The 20,498-nt window shown below is 45.6% G+C and overlaps 1 protein-coding gene across 2 annotated transcripts in view; it reads right to left on the bottom strand.

Moving 5' to 3' along the window:
- chid1 (chitinase domain containing 1) overlaps positions 1 to 20,498 on the bottom strand; it is a 151,860-nt gene that overhangs the window by 117,873 nt on the left and 13,489 nt on the right. For both annotated transcript variants that reach the window (XM_068046794.1, XM_068046795.1), the window contains exons 4-6: positions 17,224 to 17,268; positions 12,386 to 12,492; positions 9,390 to 9,451 (exon numbers count right to left, since the gene is read on the bottom strand). In XM_068046794.1, coding sequence (XP_067902895.1) covers positions 9,390 to 9,451; positions 12,386 to 12,492; positions 17,224 to 17,268 — 214 coding nt within the window. The remainder of the gene's footprint in view (positions 1 to 9,389; positions 9,452 to 12,385; positions 12,493 to 17,223; positions 17,269 to 20,498) is intronic.

Genomic DNA, 20,498 nt, shown 5'->3' with positions numbered 1-20,498 from the left:
AGCCTTGGGAGTGTACAAGTTCAATAAATGAAGCCACACATCCTCCAGCTGGGCAGTGAGATGGAGCAAGTGGGCTGGCACAGGCTGCTAGACCCCCCCAAAGTCTCTGGCTGAAAATGTGGGGCCAACAAGATAGCCACCCTGCCTGAATTAGAAGCAAGGTGGCTCATGTAGATCCCCTCCTTGGGGAGTCACATGGCTTTGTCTCCTGGAATGTTCCTGTAGGATGCACACTGCATAATTTCCTTCCTTAAAAGAGAGAGAAGTTGAGAAATCTATTGTGTGTCCCTCTGCTGCCATTGATACGGAGACTGGCTATGATCTTGTCATGACAAGATTTTCATGCAACCATACACCTACACCCTAGTGTGGGGAGGGAGCGGAGTCATTCCTGAGTCCCCATTCCCTCTGCAGCCCAGTGAGGAACATCTTAAACCAATGCCCCTCAAATTGATCTATGTCCTTCGCTGTGTTTGTAGCTTTTGCAGCAGAGCGGACGGACCGGTCGAGCAGTACCAGCTCTGACCAGTCAAAGGCCAGCTGGACTTTGTCACTGCAACCCAAATTGTCAGATAGAAATTCCCAGAGTTCCTCCAAAGTGATGAGGGGGGACTCAGTAGGAGACACGAGGGCATCCACCACTTCGCTGGCTGGCAATGGACTCTAAACCATCCCCAGTGCCCCCCCAAGTCACTGTCCTCCTCCAGGTTGTCACCATCAGCAATCGACCCTCCTACCACAGTGCAGCATGGGGCCCAGTCACACCAGCCGGCCCTACTCATGCCACCATTCCCACTCTCAGGATCAGGGGCTGAGGGGTCCTCCCCAGGCTCCTCCGAAGGGTCTGGGTAAGAGGGCGGCACCACCCAAGGGTCCCACTCTGCCTCAGGCAGGGTTCTGCTGAAACACAGGGATCACATTTAGCCCTGTGCACTCCCAACACTAAAGTCAGAGAAAGAAAAGGGAGGCCTTCCACTTCCCACCACCACCACCAGTGACCCAGCATGTGGAGGCTTTTTAATTGGATCCTTCATCGGATTGGGCAAGTGCTGGGTGACATCAGCACGCAGTTGGGCAGGTTCGACCTCATCCGCCTCAGCCTCCAGGATGCTCAATGTGGCAGGAAGCACCTGGGCTTTTCTTGTAGGATCCCAAACCCTTCCCCCAGGCAGGGATCCCAACTCATCCCCCGGAAGCAGAGGCAGGAAAGAACGATCAGTCTCAACCTCCCAAAAGACAGACAACCCCTGCCTAGGGCGCGTGATGGTGGGATGTGAGGCAGGATCAGCGGGGCACAGACACCTTTTCTATGGAGAGACATCCTTCTCCAGGGTCTACTCCATTTCAGAGGAATTGCATATCCTCTTTTTCCAGGAGGAATGCAGACGGCGGGAGACCTCCATGTCAGTCAGGGTTTCTGGCTCTGCACCCTCCCTTACCTCTTTGCTTTTGCCCCCAAGCCCAGTTGCTGGACATAAAGGTTTTAGTACAGCCTTGGAGTCTCTCGTGGGCACAGGGACACATGCAGGGTCGCTCACTGGCTGACTTTTACTATCTGGGGGGCTCGCCTCAGTATTTTTAGATTCATGCCATGCCTTCTTTCCACTTAGATGTACTCCCCCTTTCTGTTGGCAATCGTGGTGATATTGACCTCTAACATTGACTGAGCCTGGGAGGGTACAGGTGTGGGAATGGTTTTGGGGGGGGGGGGGGGTGGGCGCCGATACCAGTCTCTACCACCTGAGATGTTCTGGCAGCCTGGAAGGCAGGACAGTTCTTTGGTATATGCCCCACCTCCTTGATGATGGGGCACTACACACCATCCAACATCCAGAAGACATGGTAGACAACACCCTGGTGCTGTACTGTGAATCCACCCTCTGTGTTCTCCTCCCACACCATCTCCACAAAAACTTGGTGCCAGAAGAATAAAACATGTCAGAGGCTGGCTTTGCTAAATCTGAGTGGGATCAGAGTCATCCCCGACCTCACCTCCCCCAGTTGGCGAAGGTAGGGGAGAAGGAGCTCACCCGGGATAAAGGGCAAGACTTTTGAGATGACAATCTGCTGCACGGTGGCCTCGAGAGGATCCACTGGAAGAAAAGTCTTGCACACCGTGAACTCCCTCGAGGGCCAGGCGCACCACCTGCTCGGCCTTCAGGAAGAACACAGTCTTCCCGTACATTTTTGAGGCAACTGCAATGGCAAAAAGGACCGACAACCCCAGCCATGACTTTGACGCACACCTCTATCATCATGTTGGGGCGAGTGTAGCTCTTCGCCCCATGTCGTTTTGTTATTAATGTGAAAGGTAACGGGGCTGCAGCAGCAGCAGGAGCAGCAAATGCAGCCACACCTGAATGAGTCTTTGCAGACCCATCACTAGTGAGGATGGAGTCACCATGGAATTCTGTTAGCTACACCCAACCCAAGTTTTAGGCCTAGTACTTTGTGCACAGAAAGGCACTGGAAAGGGAAGACTCCCCTCGCCCTTCCAATCGTGGCTTTCAAAAGAGAATTGGATAATTACCTGAAAGGAAACATTTGCAGGGCTATGGGGAAAGTTTGGGGGAGTCGAACCAGCTGAGCTCTCTCACACAGAGCTGGCATGGACAATGAGCTGAGTGGCCTCATTGTGTGCTCAAACCATTCCACGATATCCACTGCCTCCACAAGAGCCAGTGTTTCAGCAACTGAAGTATTTTTAATAATTATTTTTATTTTCTTACTTTCCCAAGCTAAAAGGACAACATTTCCCGTTAGAGACATAAGAAATCTGCTGCACCCATCAGGAAGACTAGCATATGAAGCATCCCTAAAAATGACGAGTTTCATGTTCTTTGGGTCACCCTAAGGATGGGAACTTAAGTAATCATTTCTCAAGGTTATTTTATTTTAAATGTTTTATTTGCCCTTAAAACATTCTCGACTTTAAGATTTTTCATTGTAGTGCCCAACTCAGACACATCATAATCAGCATCTGGTCTCATCCGAGTGCCCAGCCGGTTCAACTGACCAATCAAGCTTCGCAATTGCTCTGTCTCTTGTTTAGATATAGCATCATCTTTCTGTAATGATCTAGCACAATTAACTGGAATGGGAGTAACACTCTAAATAGGACTGTTGATTTAAAGCTATTTGTGACCTATTCTGATTAATGCTTAAACCAATATATTTAAAAGTCCCACAAGCCTGACTCCCAATTTTAAATTCTACTCTAATCTTAACATCTCTTAATAACATTTCTCAAATTCCACAATATGACCTCATAAGAAATCATCAACATGCATCATGAAGATGCCTGAAAATTTCCCTTTCTGATACCAATAAAACATTGCAGGACCTGCTTTTCATTTGACCACAACCTATCTTCAGCAAACCAGATCTCATGGAAAAGTACCACACCCTGGAGGCATCATTCAGGCCATAGGTACATTTATTTGGTTTCCATAGTTGCTCTTGTATCTGCTGCCTCTTTGGGAGTATTCAGAAATACTTTTCTGAGAAGTATCACCCTGCAGAAATGCAGCTTTTATGTCAATTGATTTACACTTCCATGAATATGAGGCTAAAAGAGCTATAAAGATTTAAGATTACTTTTCCAACTGTGGGAGAGTCCACACTAACATCACCCAGTCGCTCTTCAAAACCCCTCGCAACTAGCCTTGCTTTAGCCTTATAAGTCCTATCTGCAAGGACTTTTGCAGTATAAATCCACCTGTGTAACAAAGCTGGTTGACCCTTATCTGGTAGCTCAGAATAAACTCCAAACTCTCTCCAACTCTCTAATTCCTTATGTTTTGCCTCTCTTATTTGTTTATCCTCAAGTTTCTAGGCAGCCACCAAAATTTCACGATCATGAGGACTTCTGCTTCTCGTTCCATTCCAAGACCGTTCTGTGGCCTTTATTTCATTGTATAATCTATTCAAGCTACGGCCTTAATTCGCATTTTATGTCTCTCAGCTCCACTATCGTGAGATCTCCCTCTTTCACGATCAGAGATTCTTTCTCTGAATCATGATTATTTGCTGATGCAAGAGTCACTTCCAGACCGACTATTCGAACTTCCACTGCTCTTTCCTACTCTCCACTCTTTCACCCCATTCTGCCAGTCCATGGCTCTGGCTTCTTGGCCATCATCTTGAACATTCAACCAATATTTAAACTTGCCACTAGCTTTTCTTGCAGTTGTTACATCCCTCTATTCACTAGACCCCTCTGGAATTTGTGTCACTTGAATACCCACTCTGGGCAATAGGCCTTTGGATGCGATAGCTCTGTCCTGTGCGTCACGCTCACTCAAATTACCACTATCCCTTGATCGGCCATATTCCATTCCTCAGGACCTTCATCAGAAAACACATGAGCACATGGAGGTACAAGATGCCTCATTTACTTCTATCAGCTGCACAGCATCCAAGATTTTTTAATTAATTCCAATTAATTGTAAGAAATGAAGCTTAACAGTTTGATCGCTATGTTTGATAAGTACTGTCTTACCACCACACTGTATGACCTTACCATTCCCCATGACCCTGTTTTAGAATACACTAAATCCTGACTTAATTTCTGTCACAGGTGGTCTTATACGAATGCTCAGAGCTCTCCAATTTTTTTCCGAGATCTCAGCCTTGATGAAAGCCCGTCACCCCGCATGTAAGGTTTTCAAATATGCAAAAAAAAAAGTGGAACTAACTGTAGTACCTTCTACAGCAGGCAGACTATCGCACAGTACAGAGGCAATTTGAGATTTCACCCACAGACTAATTGATAGGGTCTGCACCCTCCAACCATCATGTTTGAATTTGTTGCATGAACCACTGATGCCACGGTGGTGTTAACTTGCAGCCTGGTTGGTCAGCTAAGATTTTATGCAGCATTTCATTGATCACTGCATAATTCCTTTCATAGAGCCCATTGCTGAAAGGACTTCCAGCTGCTGTATTCATGACCATCATTTTCATGCTTTCACAAACATCTTTGGCAAATTCCCTTCCATTATTAGTCAGAAACTTTGCTGGTGTCCCAAGTCTGGTTCCTATCCATTTCTCCATGATTTTGTCTATAAAAACTCTTTTGTTCTTAGTAAGTATTATTGTCGACAGACTAAATCTGGTTACAGGTCCAAAACATGTAGAATTACAATATTTTTGATTTTGTCCCAGTCATGGTAGGCGCCCACCTGCCAAGAACGAGGCACATTAATTTTAAAACGTTACTGGAGTGAAGAAAGGACTTGTTAAACAGATCAGCTGTGGCTGGAAAACACATTTGCATATTAACAGAGAGTGTTTGGAAGGATAAAGCAGGCATTCCGACATACAACCCACAATGAACTTTTGATCACCCAACGAAAGTGGGGGAGCTCGCATTCCAGGTTGACTACTAAGATGGCCGAATACGTAAACGGACATGGTCAAACCAGCTAGTCACATGACCAACCTGCTGGGTGACCAGAGTTTTTTTGAATTTGTCCAAACAGTTTGGGCAGAAAGCGGTTTGCTCCTGGACTGAGAAAATCTCTCTGTCTGCTCCCATCTCTTTCTCACAAGCCTCTGAATCCACTGAAGACACATGAACCTTTAGAGAGAAAAGTCTCCTATAGCAAACAAGGTTTAAGAATACCGGGCCCCAATGAAAAGCATGATCTACATATAATCACTGGGGCAGCACAGTGGTTAGCACCGCAGCCTCACAGCTCCAGCGACCCGGGTTCAATTCTGGGTACTGCCTGTACGGAGTTTGCAAGTTCTCCCTGTGATCGTGTGGGTTTCCACCGGGTGCTCCGGTTTCCTCCCACAGCCAAAGACTTGCAGGTTGATAGGTAAATTGGCCATTGTAAATTGCCTCTAGTGTAGGTAGGTGGTAGGAGAATTGAGGGAAGGTGTGGCTGTGGTAGGGAATATGGTATTAATGTAGTATTAGTATAAATGGGTGGTTGATGGTCGGCACAGACTCGGTGGGCCAAAGGGCCTATTTCAGTGCTGTATCGCTCTATGACTCTACAGTGAGCTCGAAGAACTGTAACAACAACTCTTCAGATATTGCCTCAAACCTTTCCGCTTTATTTTTCTTCTGCTCTTTTCTGTCTCTATTTGCATGTGTATCGCTTATGCATGCTAGCGTAGAGTGCAGCATCTATCTGTAGGCATTAACCGAATTAGAGCTGAAGCTTAAGTTTAATAAATTTCAACTTTTTTTCTTTAAATCTAGGAAAGCCTGTTTGTGCTGGTTTCTTTGCCTTATAATTGGAAAGTGGTGAACAAGGATTCACCAGGGGGAAGCTAAAAACACAGTATGTTTAAAATTAAACCCTGTTACAGTAAGACTAGGTGAAGGCTGAAAGGAACCTTAGACCTCTTTCTCACCTGGTCGTAACAGTTCCATACCCTTAGATCCATGACAAACTACCTCAATAAAAGTCATGTCAATGGACGGCTTACAATAGGACGTGACGGCATCCTTCGATGAGTTTTACTGATTTCACACTTCTTACTAATCTCTTCTATTAGCCTTGTATACTCTTCATCAATCACACCTGCATCTTTTAGTAGAATTTTTTATCTTTGACAAGTAGGGTGAGCAAATTGTCTATGAAACTTTAAGACAATTTGCTTGTTTTTTTCTCTGATTCTTATTACCTGATGCCATTAACACTTGTCTAACATTCTGATGAGAAACATCAGGTTTTGTTAAGGGGATACAATTATGTCCTGATTGGGTGAACTGCAGATCCACTCACTTTTCAAAAATAATTGCCTTATCATGCTCCATGTCAGTTTTCATTTGTGTCTTTTTCATAGGTTTACTCAACAGCATAGGTATCTCACTGGAGACTACATCAGTACTTATAAAATTGCTTACTTCAGCTATTTTCAATGGAATTACAACTCTCTTTAGTGGCCTCAATGTGTTATCACCGAACTTAAAGTAGTACTTTTACACTCCTAAATCTTGCGCAATCCTCACGACTGAGCAAATCTGCATTTTAACCAATCTGTTCCATGTACTGTCAAAGTGCAAGCACTATCTAGCATTGCACAGTTAAACAAGTCTGTGACCAACACATTCATCACAGGACTAAAAACTCTGACTAGTATAGTTGTTCAGATTCATCATTGTCATCATTCGCTTCTTCTGAATTTGCTGCATCATGAGTTAATTCAAGGACCCTGCTCTCAGCTTTGGGAAGTTTATTGCATAATGATACTTCGATTCACACCTGAAGCACCTATTAACTGTTCCTTGGGCATTCCTGGAATCCATTCACCTATTACTGCTGTTCCAATTTTGTCTTCTGCTATTAATAGCCACATCTGCTAAAAGGTGTTTTCACCCTCACACTGCCTGTGATTAACCCTTCCATTATACTGGTGTCTACGTCCAGTATCTGGACCATTTCAAAATCTGGCAATCATTGAGTCCTCTATTCTTTGTCACTGCAGAATGTCCCTATTTGTTCCATGAAGGCTGACGGAAATGACTGTTTCCCCAGGAATTGTTTCAAGACATCGGACATCTGATCCAACAGGGTCTCCCTCGCCAAGAAGCAAATGCCAGTTAGAACCAGAAGCCAGAGTACAATCCAGCAGTTTAAATGCTAGGATTGATCTAGGAATACCCAAATCAAATTTTGTAAATTTCTTATACAATCTGTTAAATTCTACGATCTTTTCCTCTGTGGAATGACCATCTATTTTTCAATATCTATCAAAGTCTGACCATGCCTCATAAGCATTTAATAGATTTTTTTGATATAAATTGTATCCAAGAACTTGAATAGAAGGTCCAAACTTTCATCAGTATCCAACTGATGCGCATCCAGCTCACAAAATACTTTATTTCTGATTTTACTTCTTGTACGAAGCATCAATGCCAAAGCCATACCTGGTTTCCTCTTTGTCATAGAGTCATAGAGAGATACAGCACTGAAACAGGCCCTTCGGCCCACCGAGTCTATGCCGACCAACAACCACCCATTTATACTAATCCTACATTAATCCCATATTCCCTGCCACATCCCCACCATTCCCCTACCACCTACCTACACTAGGGGCAATTTACAACGGCCAATTTACCTATCAACCTGCAAGTCTTTGGCTGTGGGAGGAAACCGGAGCACACGATGGAAACTCACGTGGTCACAGGGAGAACTTGCAAACTCCACACAGGCAGTACCCAGAACCGAACCCGGGTCGCTGGAGCTGTGAAGCTGCGGTGCTAACCACTGCGCCGCCCGGTCGATACATAACCCGTGTCCACATATCCATTGCATACAGTCAGAATATCAGAAGGTAATCATACCACAACAATTTACACATGCTTGCTGCCAGTTTTCACAATTGCTACTAGGATTGTAGTTTTCTGTCTGAATTTTTTTTCTCAGCTTCTACCTTCACCTTTCGACAACCATTCTCTGCTACCATGTTCTATTCCAGAAAGCGAGCTGACGAGGGATAGAACAGGAGCCAATCTTTACACACTTTTACATTTAGAGTTACACATTACAAGCACACACCTCCTAACCCAACCACAGTTTTAGTCTGTGTCTAGTTATACGGGGCTCAAGTGTCCAATTAATGTACACCATCTGCATACAATTAAACACAATCAATATATAATGAACAAATTCCAAAGATTTACAACCCTTTGAGTGAAGAAATTTCTCCTCATCTCAGTCCTATATGGCTGACCCTTTATTCTGAGACTGTGACCCTATATTCTAGATTCCCCAGCCAGGGGAAAACATCCTCCCAGCATCTACCCTGTCAAGCCTCTTAATAATAATATTTTCAATTAGATTACCTCTCATTCTTCTAAACTCGAGGAAACATAGGCCTAGTCTACTCAGTCCCTCTTCATTTCAGTAATCACTCTAGCGAACATTCATTACGTTCCCTCTAAGGCAAGTATATCCTTCCTCAGGAAAGGAAACCTTAGTACTCCAGGTGTGGTCTCACCGAGGCCCTGCATTAACTCCTGTACTCCAATCCTTTTGTAATAAAGGCTAACATACAATTAGACAGCAGCCTTGTACTGTGAATTGATAATTGCCATACTCATTACACTGCTGTACAGGGAGGATGGTGCAGAAGTGATCTGTACAACCATATCAAATGCTCACACAATTGTACGGGGCTTGTTGCGCATGTTAAACCAAGGCCGTAGCTCCAGCTGGACGAGCAGGACGACCATTCAACCACTCTGGCACATACATGGAGTTCTGATTCAGCTGGTCACAAGGAAATGCATTCCTCCTCCCAACAAACAGGCCTGTGCTAGCACACCACAGAACACAAGACAAACCAGAGGAAAGATTACCTCTTACCACTCTTCTGCCCCTTAAAACTAGCAGCACCAGCTTATGATTAAATTTACTTTCACTTACTTCCGTTTCTGACCACCAAGTTGGCTCCACACCTCTAATACAAAGCCGTCAAACTCCTCAGCCTGGGGAGAACATCAGAAGCAAATATCAGATGTATACATAGGAAAATGCAAAGACATACAACTCTGAGCTAGGAGAACCTGTTCAAGGTGGACATGTTGCACTTCAATAGAGTTGGGCCAAATGTACTCCCATGAAGGTTAACTAGTACTGTGGGGGAGGGTTTAAACTAATTTGGCAGAGGGTGGACACTAGAATAGGAGGGATCAGAAAGGGGGCAAATAGAAAGCAGTCTAAGATAGGTTTAAAAAGTGCATGCACATATATGCAGAGAGCTTGGCAAATAACACTGGTGAGCTGCAGGTACACGTCACCAAATGGGACTATGATATACTGACAATAGCAGAGACCAGGCTCTGCTATTGGGGAGGATTGGGAACTTTACATTCCTGGGTACTGGTATTCAGGAAAGATAAGCAAGAAACAAAAAGGGAGAGAGGGGTGAAAGTACTGATCAAAGAAACTATTATAGAACTGGCATGGGATAATGTAGTTGAGCAGCCAAAGATGGTATCTATTTGGTTAGAATTAAAGAATAGGGGAGCTATTAAATGCTACTGCATGTATACTATATGCCACCAAACTATGGGAAGGAAATAGAGGTACACATTTGCAGGCAAATTAGAGAAAGATGCAATAACCATACAGTAGTGATAACATGGGACTTCAATTATCGTAATATAGACTGGAATGGTAACGGTACACAGGGCAAAGCGGGGAAGAATTCCTGAAATGTGTACAAGAGAACTTTCCTGATCAGTGTTTGCAGCGCAACAAAGAAGGAAGTAATAATGGGTCTAGTTCTAGGGGAATAAAGTAGGGCAAGTAGAGCAGATTTCAGTGGGAGAGCATTTTTTTTTCCATTCATTCTTGGGAAATGGATGTCACTGGCAAGGCCAGCATTTATTGTCCATCCCTAATTGCCTTTGAGAAGATGGTGGTGAGCCACCTTCCTGAACACTGCAGTCCATGTGGTAGGGAGTTTCAGGGTTTTGAACAAGCAGCGATGAAGGATGGTGGTGTGATTTGGAGGGGAACTTGCAGGTGGTTGTGTTCCCATGTACCTGCTGCTCTTGTCCTTCTAGGTGGTGGAAGTTGCAAGTTTTGAAGGTGCTGTTGAAGGAGGTTTGGAGAGTTGCTCCAGTGCATCTTGTAGATGGTACACACTACTGCCACGGCATGCCAGTGATGGAGGGAGTGAATGTTGAAGGCAGTGGATTTGGAGAACAGTGATCATAACATCATCAGGTTTAGAATAGCGATAGAAAAGGACAAGGTACAATACAGGGGGAGAAGGGCTAACTTCAGAGAGTTGGAAAAGGATCTGGCCCAAGTGGATCAGAATCAAAAATCGGTAGGCAAAACAGTAACTGAACAATGGGAAGCTTGAAAAGGAGATGGTTTGGGTAGAGAGAGAAAAAAAATTCATGAGGGGGAAAAGGAAGAGCATTCAAAACTAAAGTTCCCTGGATAATTACAGATAGAGGTTAAAAATGAGATGGAAAAAGGTGGCTTATGATAATTGTAAAGTGCATAATACAGTAAAGAACCAAGCTGGATATTGAAAGTACAAAAATCTGAAAAAAGGAATGAGGGGCAAAGAGAGAGTACAAGAATAGATCAGTGGCTAATATAAAAGTAAACCCAATAGACACTCACAATCAGAAATAGTGAAAGGGTAGTCAAAAGGAAGGGTGAGGCCTTTTAGCGACCAAAAAGAGATCTGCTTGTGAAGGCAGAGGGCATGGGACAGTGCCCCTCCCTCTCGAAATTACCAGGGGATAGTTAACACCCGCCCGCCTCTCAAGATTACCGCTGACAATGAACACCACGCTCTCAAGATTATCGAGGACAGTACCCCTCCTTCCTCAGCTTGATCCTCAGATGAGCAGGCAGTTAGAGGAGACCTCTATCCTATCAATCTGAGCTGGACACAACTCTAATCCTCTAACATGAGAGGGCAGACTGTCGCCAATCACAGCCTGCAGTCCCCAGAAGAGCCTTGATGCATCTTCCTCCACCCATTAATTTTTTAAAGTATTAAACTTGTGCTGGGACAAGGTGGTTACCCCCTCAGTTATGGCACCAGTTGGTCAGATACACAGTAAACAGCTAAGTTAATGGCCTAGAGCCTTGCCCACTAGTGACATGCGGGAATGTGCAGTGTGCTGATTTTGCGACACAGTGACCCAAACTGGCCAGCTGGCAGGCAAGGCAGCATGCCTTCACAAAACTTGCCCTTATTTGTCACAAGTAATTAATCCTCTGCTGAACAGGGCAGTAGAAGGACTGCTTCTTCCAGTAATGCTTGCATTAACTATCCCAAAAATGTCTGCAGTAAGATGGCTCAAGATATACCAGGCAATCTCAGATCCAGTCCGAATCACAGATTTAGGACGCGGACTCGAATTAACTGTAGCACAGTGCATTTGTCTAAAATCAAGAAGTGATAAGACTGTGCGCAAAGTTCAATCCCCTCCCCAAACCTAGAGCAATCTCACAGGGCCAGGAGAAACCCTAGTATCTCATCACCACAGGTTCTGGATACCTAACTGTGCTCCTCCACCTCCTGCTCCCGTCAACACCCATCTCTGTTACTAAGTCAGACCATGATCATCACTTCTGATACCTTGATGCTTTTAAACCTCAGTACCAGGCTGCTACTCACCTGAACTGCCCTGCCCAGCCCAGCATTCCAATTGCAGTTGGCAGTCTTACACAAAGGTTAGTGCTATACTCAGGCCCCAGTCCCCGTTAGCCTCTCCAGTGTGCGCGCTCAGGGAGATAACTATATAAACGGACACCACGCCACTGTCCTGAAATTGCTGGTTTTCCCCAGGTAACTGATTAACGTGATAGGTGGTAGGATCCCACTGGCTTTCCCCAGGTAAATACCTAATGGGAGGGGAGCAAAGGCCCTGTAGGGGATTACTGACCTTCGCCGTCTCCACCAATGCTTCTGCCAGCTCCTCAATCTCATCCTCACTACTAAAGAGACTTTCATAGTCACGGTAGCTCCAGGCATCAAACAAAATTCGGGGAACTGTGGGGGAAAATAGAAATGAGAAAAAGATCAGCATCAAAAGGTGAAGAGGGGCTGTACCAGACACTGGTACAGTGACACCGGGAAAGCTGCGTACAATTCTAATAACTGCTACAGCAAGGATCCAGCAGAGAGATGGTCAACTAAACTAATATTGGGCTCATCAGCATGAAGGGAGATTTTGGACTGTTTGCACTGGAAAGGAGAAAGCTGGGGAGAAATATTATTTCAGATCCTTGAGGAAATAGACAAGTTGATACCTGATATGTTTCAGATTGCCACAAACTCTAGTACCAGGGGATGTGGGCTCAATATGGAAGGTGCACAGCCAGTACTTTATGCAGAGGGCAATGGATGTGTGCCAGAGATAACTGGGTTGATATTTTATTTTATTTTTTTATTTTAGAGATACAGCACTGAAACAGGCCCTTCGGCCCACCGAGTCTGTGCCGACCAACAACTACCCATTTATACTAATCCTACATTAACCCCATATTCTCTACCACATCCCCACCATTCTCCTACCACTTACCTACGCCAGGGGCAATTTACCATAGCCAATTTACCTATCAACATGCAAGTCTTTGGCTGTGGGAGGAAACTGGAGCACCCGGCGGAAACCCACGCAGACACAGGGAGAACTTGCAAACTCTGCACAGGCAGTACCCAGAACTGAGCCCGGGTCGCTGGAGCTGTGAGGCTGCGGTGCTAACCACTGCGCCGCCAGATATCTCATCCGAAAGACGGCAACTCCGACAGTGCAGCACTTCCTCAGCACTTCACTGAAGCGTCAGCCCAGATCGTGTGCTCAAATCTCTGGAGTGGGACTTGAACCCACAACTGACTCAGAGCGTTACCACTGGGCCAAGATTGACACTTAAAAGTTGTTAGGATAAGCGATTGAGAGATGGGCAGGTCAGATGGACTGCAGAGACGTTTTCTACTCCTCAACTCCCAGAGTTCCTAAAAAGAACATAAGGAAGGGCAGGACAGAAGCAGACAGCAGAGTTAGTCAATCTGGTGAAATTTGATGGGGTGTGGGAAAATTGGGAGGAAGAGAGAAAATGTACTTGCATTTGGAATCTCTGCACTTCCCACACAAATATCTGTTGAAAAGACTGGCTCATAAACAGTCTAATTGAGAGGCATATACATTTCCAACAAAAAGAGATCCCCTAGAACAAGACATCTGCCAGACACTTTTTTTAATCGTTCATGGGATGTGGGTGTCACTGGCTAGGCCAGCATTTATTGCCCATTCCTAATTGCCCTTGAGAAGGTGGTGGTGAGCTGCCTTCTTGAACCGCTGCAGTCCATGTGGGGTAGGTACACCCACAGTGCTGTTAGGAAGAGAGTTCCAGGATTTTGATCCAGTGACAGTGAAGGAACGGCGATATAGTTCCAAGGCAGGATAATGCGTGGCTTGGAGGGGAACTTGCAGGTGGTGGCATTCCCATGCATCTGCTGCCCTTGTCCTTCCAGGTGTAGAGGTCGCGAGTTTGGAAGGTGCTGTCGAAGGAGCCTTGGTGAGTTGCCGCAGTGCATCTTGTAGATGGTACACACTGCTGCCACTGTGCACCAGTGGTGGAGGGAGTAAATGTTGAAGGTGGTGGATGGGGTGCCAATTAAGCGGGTTGCTTTGTCCTGGATGGTGTCGAGCTTCTTGAGTGTTGTTGGAGTTGCACTCATCCAGGCAAGTGGAGATTATTCCATCACATTCCTGACTTGTGCCTTGTAGATGGTCGACAGGCTTTGAGGAGTCAGAAGGGGAGTTACTCGCCATAGGATTCCTAGCCTCTGACCTTCTTGTAGCCATGGTATTTATATGGCTACTCCGTTCAGTTTCTGGTCAATGGTAACCCCCACGATGTTGACAGTGAGGGATTCAGCAGTTGTAAAGCCATTGAGCGTCAAGGGGAGATAGTTAGATTCTCTCTTGGAGAGGATCATTGCCTGCCACTTGTGTAGCGCGATTGTAACTTGCCACTTATCAGCCCGAGCCTGAATGTTGTCCAGGTCATGCTGCATATGGACACAGACTGCTTCAGTATCTGAAGAGTCGTGAATGGTGTTGAACATTGTGCAATAATCAGCAAACATCCCCACCTCTACCCTTATGATGTAGGAAGGTCATTGATGAAGCAGCTGAAGATGGTTGGGCCTAGAACTACCCTGAGGAGCTCCTGCAGTGATGTCCTGGGATGGAGATGATTGACCTCCAACAACCACAAACATCTTCCTTTGCGCTAGGTATGGCTCCAACCAGCGGACAGTTTCCCCCCCCCCCCGATTCTCAATGACTCCAGTTTTGCTAGGGCTCCTTGATGCCATACTCGGTCAAATTGCTGCCTTGATGTCAAGGGCAGTCACTCTCACCTCACCTCTGGAGTTCAGCTCTTTTGTCCATGTTTGGACCAAGGCTATAATGAGGTCAGGAGCTGAGAGACCCTGGCAGAAACCAAACTGAGCGCCAGTGAGCAGGTTTTTTTTTTTAGAATTCATTCATGGGATGCTGGCCTGGCCTGCGATGCCCACATTTGTTGCCCATCCCTAATTGCCCTTGAACTTGTCTTTGCTAGGCCATTTCGAGGGCATGTAAGTGTCAACCACATTGCTGTGGATCTGGAGTCACATGTAGGCCAGACCAGTTAAGGACAGCAGATTTCCTTCCCTAAAGGACATTAGTGAACCAGATGGGTTTTTACAACAATCGACAATGGTTTCATGGCCATCATTAGACTAGCTTTAAATTCCAGATTTATTAATTGAATTCAAATTCCACCTTCTGCTGTGTTGGGATTTGAACCTATGGCTCCAGAGCAATACCTGGGTTTCTGGGTTACTAGTCCAGTGATAATATCAGTACCACCGCCTCCCCAATAACCTTCAGGTCATTGCTGAATAAGTGCTGTTTGATAGTACTATTGACGATACCTTCTATCACTTTACTGATGATTGAGAGTAGACTGATGGGGCGGTAATTTGCCAGGTTGGATTCATCCCGCTTTTTGTGTACAGGACATACCTGGGCAATTTTCCACATTGCCGGGTGGATGCCAGTGTTGTAGCTGTACTGGAACAGCTTGGCTCGGGGTGCAGCCAGTTCTGGAGTACACGTCTTCAGTACTATTGCTGGAATATTGTGAGGGCCCATAGCCTTTGCAGTATCCAGTACCTTCAGCTGTTTCTTGATATCACGTGAATTGGCTGAAGACTGGCATCTGTGATGCCGGGGACTTCAGCAGGAGGCTGAGATGGATCATCCACTCGGAACTTCTGGTTGAAGATGGATGCAAATACTTCAGCCTTATCTTTTACACCGATGTGCTGGGCTCCCCCATCATTCAGGATGGGGATATTTGTGGAGCCACCTTATCCTGCTAGTTGTTTAATTGTCCACCACCATTCACGATTGGATGTGGCAGGACTGCAGAGCTTAGATCTGATCCGTTGGTTGTGGGTTTGCTTATATCTGTCTATCACATGCTGCTTACACTGTTTGGAATGCAAGTAGTCCTCGGTTGTAGCTTCACCAAGTTAACATCTCATTTTGAGGTATGCTGGTGCTGCTGCTAGCATGCCCTTCCCAACTCTTCATTGAGCTAGGGTTGATCCCCCAGCTTGACGGTTATGGTAGAGTGGGGGATATGCCGGGCCATGAGGTTAAAGATTACTTATGAATACAATTCTGCTTCTGCTAATAGTCCACAGCGCCTCATGGATGCCCAGTTTTGATTTGCTAGATCTGTTCAAAGTCTATCCCATTTAGCACTGTGGTAGTGCCACACAACACAACGGAGGGTGTCCTCAATGTAAAGATGGAACTTTGTCTCCCCAATGATGGTGTGGCTGTCTCTACCAATACGGTTATGGACAAATGCATTTGAGACAGGTAGATTGGTGAGGACAAGATCAAGGTTTTTCCCTCTTGTTGGTTCCCTCACCACCTGCCGGAGACCCTGTCCAGCAGATATCCTTTAAGACTCGGCCAGCTCGGTCAGTAGTGATATTACTGACCCACTCTTGGTAACGGACATTGAAGTCCCCCACCCAGAGTACATTCTGTGCCCCTGGCACCCTCAGTGCTTCTTCCAATTGATGCTCAGCACGGAGGAGTACTAATTCATCAGCCGGGGGAGGGGGGTGGGAGGTGGTAATCAGCAAGAGGTTTCCTTGCCCATGTTTGACCAGATGCCCTGAAACTTCATGGGGTCCAGAGTCGATGTTGAGGATGCCAGAGCAACTCCCTCCTGACTGTATACTACTATGCCGCCACCTCTAGTGCGTATGTCCTGTCTCACCATATAAGAACCCCTATGGCAACACATCTGGCAGGCAAATATTAGAACCCCTGGGACTACACATCTGGTCAGCACACGCCCTCATATAAAGCTTCAGTATTAGACACCAATTACCCTCTCTCTCAAAACATTTTGACCTCACATCAAGGCCCCAGTACCAGACACCAGTTATCCTCTTATCTGTGGGCCCAGCCAGTTTTTCATATACAGGATCACCCAGACCCACCAACAGCATTGCTAGAACCACAATATTTATGGAGGGGGTGAGAGTGCAATGTGCTATATTCCCCACTTGGGAGTTCAACTGAAATGAAAACAAACATTTGGGAGACTGGAGGTGATTACCACATTAGTATGAGTGTAATAATGTCAAAAAAAAAGTTATTTAACTCGGGTGAGGAAACTGGCAAAAAAAAAATACATTACTCACCAAAACTGACTGCTTTGGATTCCGCTCTCACCTTCTTCATCCAGCCTGTTTAACAATAACACAGGCAGGGTTAGGATATGTCAAAACTAGCATTTCCAGCATAAGCATTTCTTTAAAATAAGCCTCCTCCTTCAGGAAGCAAGTGAAAGATATAGATGTACATAATGAAGGAATGATTTATGACGATATTTTCAGTTTGCAGTTTTTAAAATAAGACAACCCAACGTATAAAGCAAAGAAGTGGGTGTAACAAACCGACAAGGTAAACACCACCGTGGCTGCTTTGCCAGAATGAACAGTTTGGCATCACTGGCTCTTAAAAAAAAAGCAGCAGGCTTCCGTTTGGATCCAGATCATTTCCATGCGTGTTTGGCTGGATCACACGTCACCCAGGCCTCATGCATGCAAGCCAAGTTCAGTTAATCTTTCTCATAATATCATCACTGGCCTGTCAACAGCTAAGCAAATAAATTCTAATCCAAAACACTAGACAAAATGAGACCACATAATTCAGACCACCCATTGTTAAAGGTAATAACCCTCCCAGAGGGAGGACCTACTGTTGGTGCCCCTCCCCACCTGTCTGAACATGGTGCTGGTGAGGTGGTCTGTACCTTCGGTCTCCACCGGTTCCTCTCTTCGAGCAGGCTCCTGGTACACTGGAGCTTGCTCCACTTTGTGAGCTGTTCATACATCCCTTCCCACCTTCCTGTTCTCTAACTTGTCACTCTCTGGGTCTCAGGGACGTCTTCTATTTCTATGATTTCTCTCATTATGCCTCCAATTGTCTCACAATAACATCACTGCAGCCATTTAACCATCTCCCATTCTCCATCTAGGCACTTGACAGCTCATTCTATTTCTTTGCCTGTGTATGTGCGCACGTGCGAGTGGTCCCTTGCCACTTCCCGTCATTCCGTTCATCAGTAATATGGTCCAGTTCTGAGAAAAGATCAGGTCCACACCTGAAACCCTAAACTGTCTCTTCTCTCCACAGATGCTGCCTGACCTGCCAAGTGAGTTCACAATTTCCTATGTTTGTTTCAGATTTCCTGAGGTTGTAGTTTTATTTTGTTACACTCATTGAGTGGAATTTTATGGGTTTGGAGGCAGGAAGAGCAGAAAATCGGGATGGTGACGAGGGTGGGGGTCCACTATCTCGCCTCCGCCTAATTTTAGTTCGGGGCAGGAAGTCCTGCGAACAGCCTTCCTGTCTCATCGCCAATTGAGGTCCTTAACTGGGTAATTAACTTCTAATTAAGGGCCTCTTCCCAAAGCAACCGCAATTACACATACAGCGGGTGGGCCTGTCGCTGCATGAGAAGCACGGCACGAAAAACCATGCGGGTTGCTTCCTGGCTCCAGGGATGGTGGGGCGGGGGGGTGGAGTGGGAGGGCCAACCCCTTCCCTTGCTGCCGACCCCCCTTCCCCCATTGCCCCCCTTCCGTGCGACCCTCACTCTGCCCTGGCCTACATGAGGCCTGGCTCCAGCAATACTCTTTGGCCTCCAGTAGGTGCAGCTACAGCTGCAGCCACTGCCTCTGCAGTGGTACTACAGCTGCCAGCCTCTGATTGGCCGGCAGCTCTGCAAGGCCGGGACTTCTGGAACCAGGTCCTAAATCCTATGGAAGGCCCACTGCTGTCCAGTTAAGTTCCTAATAGGCACTAAATTTGGAGGGCCTTCCATAGAAAAAGCACAGTGGGATTCTCAGCGTTGGTTTCTCCAGATGTTGAGACCCCCGCTGCCGGCATAAAACTCCCCCCATTGAGTTTGGTTGGTTCCTCTACATTGCCCACTGTTCAAGCGATCACACAAACAGCTCTCCTAATGGACAGTTTGCAGATCCAGCCCAGCAGCCCCTCAAGGATGCTCAAACTGCATGACAGAGTTGTAAAGTGGCAGGGCTGATGTGGAGGATTTTATTAATATCAAAATGTAAATCCAATAAAACACATACAACATTTGGAATTGGCTGATTATCAATAACAATTGTTTTTTGCTCCCCCTTACTTCGGCTGATGCCATGGAAAAACCTTTGTGCCTCAAAACTCACATCCATGGATAATCATGGCATTACCATCAGGATTATTGAAACACAGCTTCCAGCATCACAGCCCCTCCACATAGTGAGAGGACAGGATGATGGTGGTAGCTATTTGGCAAAAAAAAAACCCACAAGCCTCAGGAACATAGTAAAGACAAAAGATTCCAATCAGGGAAGAACCCACTTAATGCTTAAAATATATCGACCAATTTTTTTTTTTTTAATGCCTACGCACAAAGTCTACTTTACTGACAGCATTAAGGAGCTAATCCTGAAGCATTCCTGTAACAGTAGCACAAGACTACCATCTAGTGGTAGAAATACATCATCACAGCAAAGGCACAAAAGTCTAACTCCCTACAACTATGGAACAGAATTCCTTCAAAAGAGATCATCAAACTCCATCGCTCCATGATCTTTCCTGGGATGATACACGACTGGGAGATTTGCTCTCAAATAATCCTGCATCAACAGCCACAAGATTGGTATTTACCATAGGGAGAAATGTTAGGAAAGAATCAGACACAGGCAACTAACTTAAAAGAACAGGAAACTATAAATGCAAATCACTGCTCGATAGAAAGAAGGGAATGTACTGACAGTTGAAAGATAGTAGAAGAAATGATCAGACTGAATAAACCAGGGTTCATTTCAATCACAGGGCAAAGATATATTAACATACTGGGCTCTACAAACTACACATACAAAGTGGGTGACTCCATGGATCAGCCATTTCAACTTGGAAGTTTGTGTTTGAATCTGGTTGCCTTCAGAGTCCTACTCAGAGAGATTAAGCTATCTTAGTTAAGTATCTACGCTAGGTGTGTCATCTGTGGCTCAGTTGGTAGCACTCTCACCTCTGTCAGAAAGATCTAGTTTCAAGTCCCCTTCTAAGACTTGAGCATAAAATCAAGGCCAACACTCCAGTGCAGTACTGAGGGAGTGTTGCACTGTCGGAGGTGCCGTCTTTTGGAAGACATGTAAAACCAAGACCTCGTCTGCCCTCTCAGGTAGATATTTAAAAAAATCCTGTGACAGTATTTCGAAGAAGAACAGGGGAGCTGTCCTCGATGTCCTGGCCAATTATTTATCCCTCAATCAACATTACAATAACAGATTATCTGGTCATTATCACATTGCTGTTTGTGGCAGCTTGCTGTGGACAAATTGGTTGCCTACAATACAACAGTGACACACTTCAAAAGTACTTCATTGACTGTAATGCGCTT

Source organism: Heterodontus francisci, chromosome 14, assembly GCF_036365525.1.
Source record: "Heterodontus francisci isolate sHetFra1 chromosome 14, sHetFra1.hap1, whole genome shotgun sequence".
NCBI classification, from domain to species: Eukaryota; Metazoa; Chordata; class Chondrichthyes; order Heterodontiformes; family Heterodontidae; genus Heterodontus; species Heterodontus francisci.
Note: the sequence above shows the minus strand (reverse complement) of the source record. Positions and strands in the feature narration are given on the sequence as shown.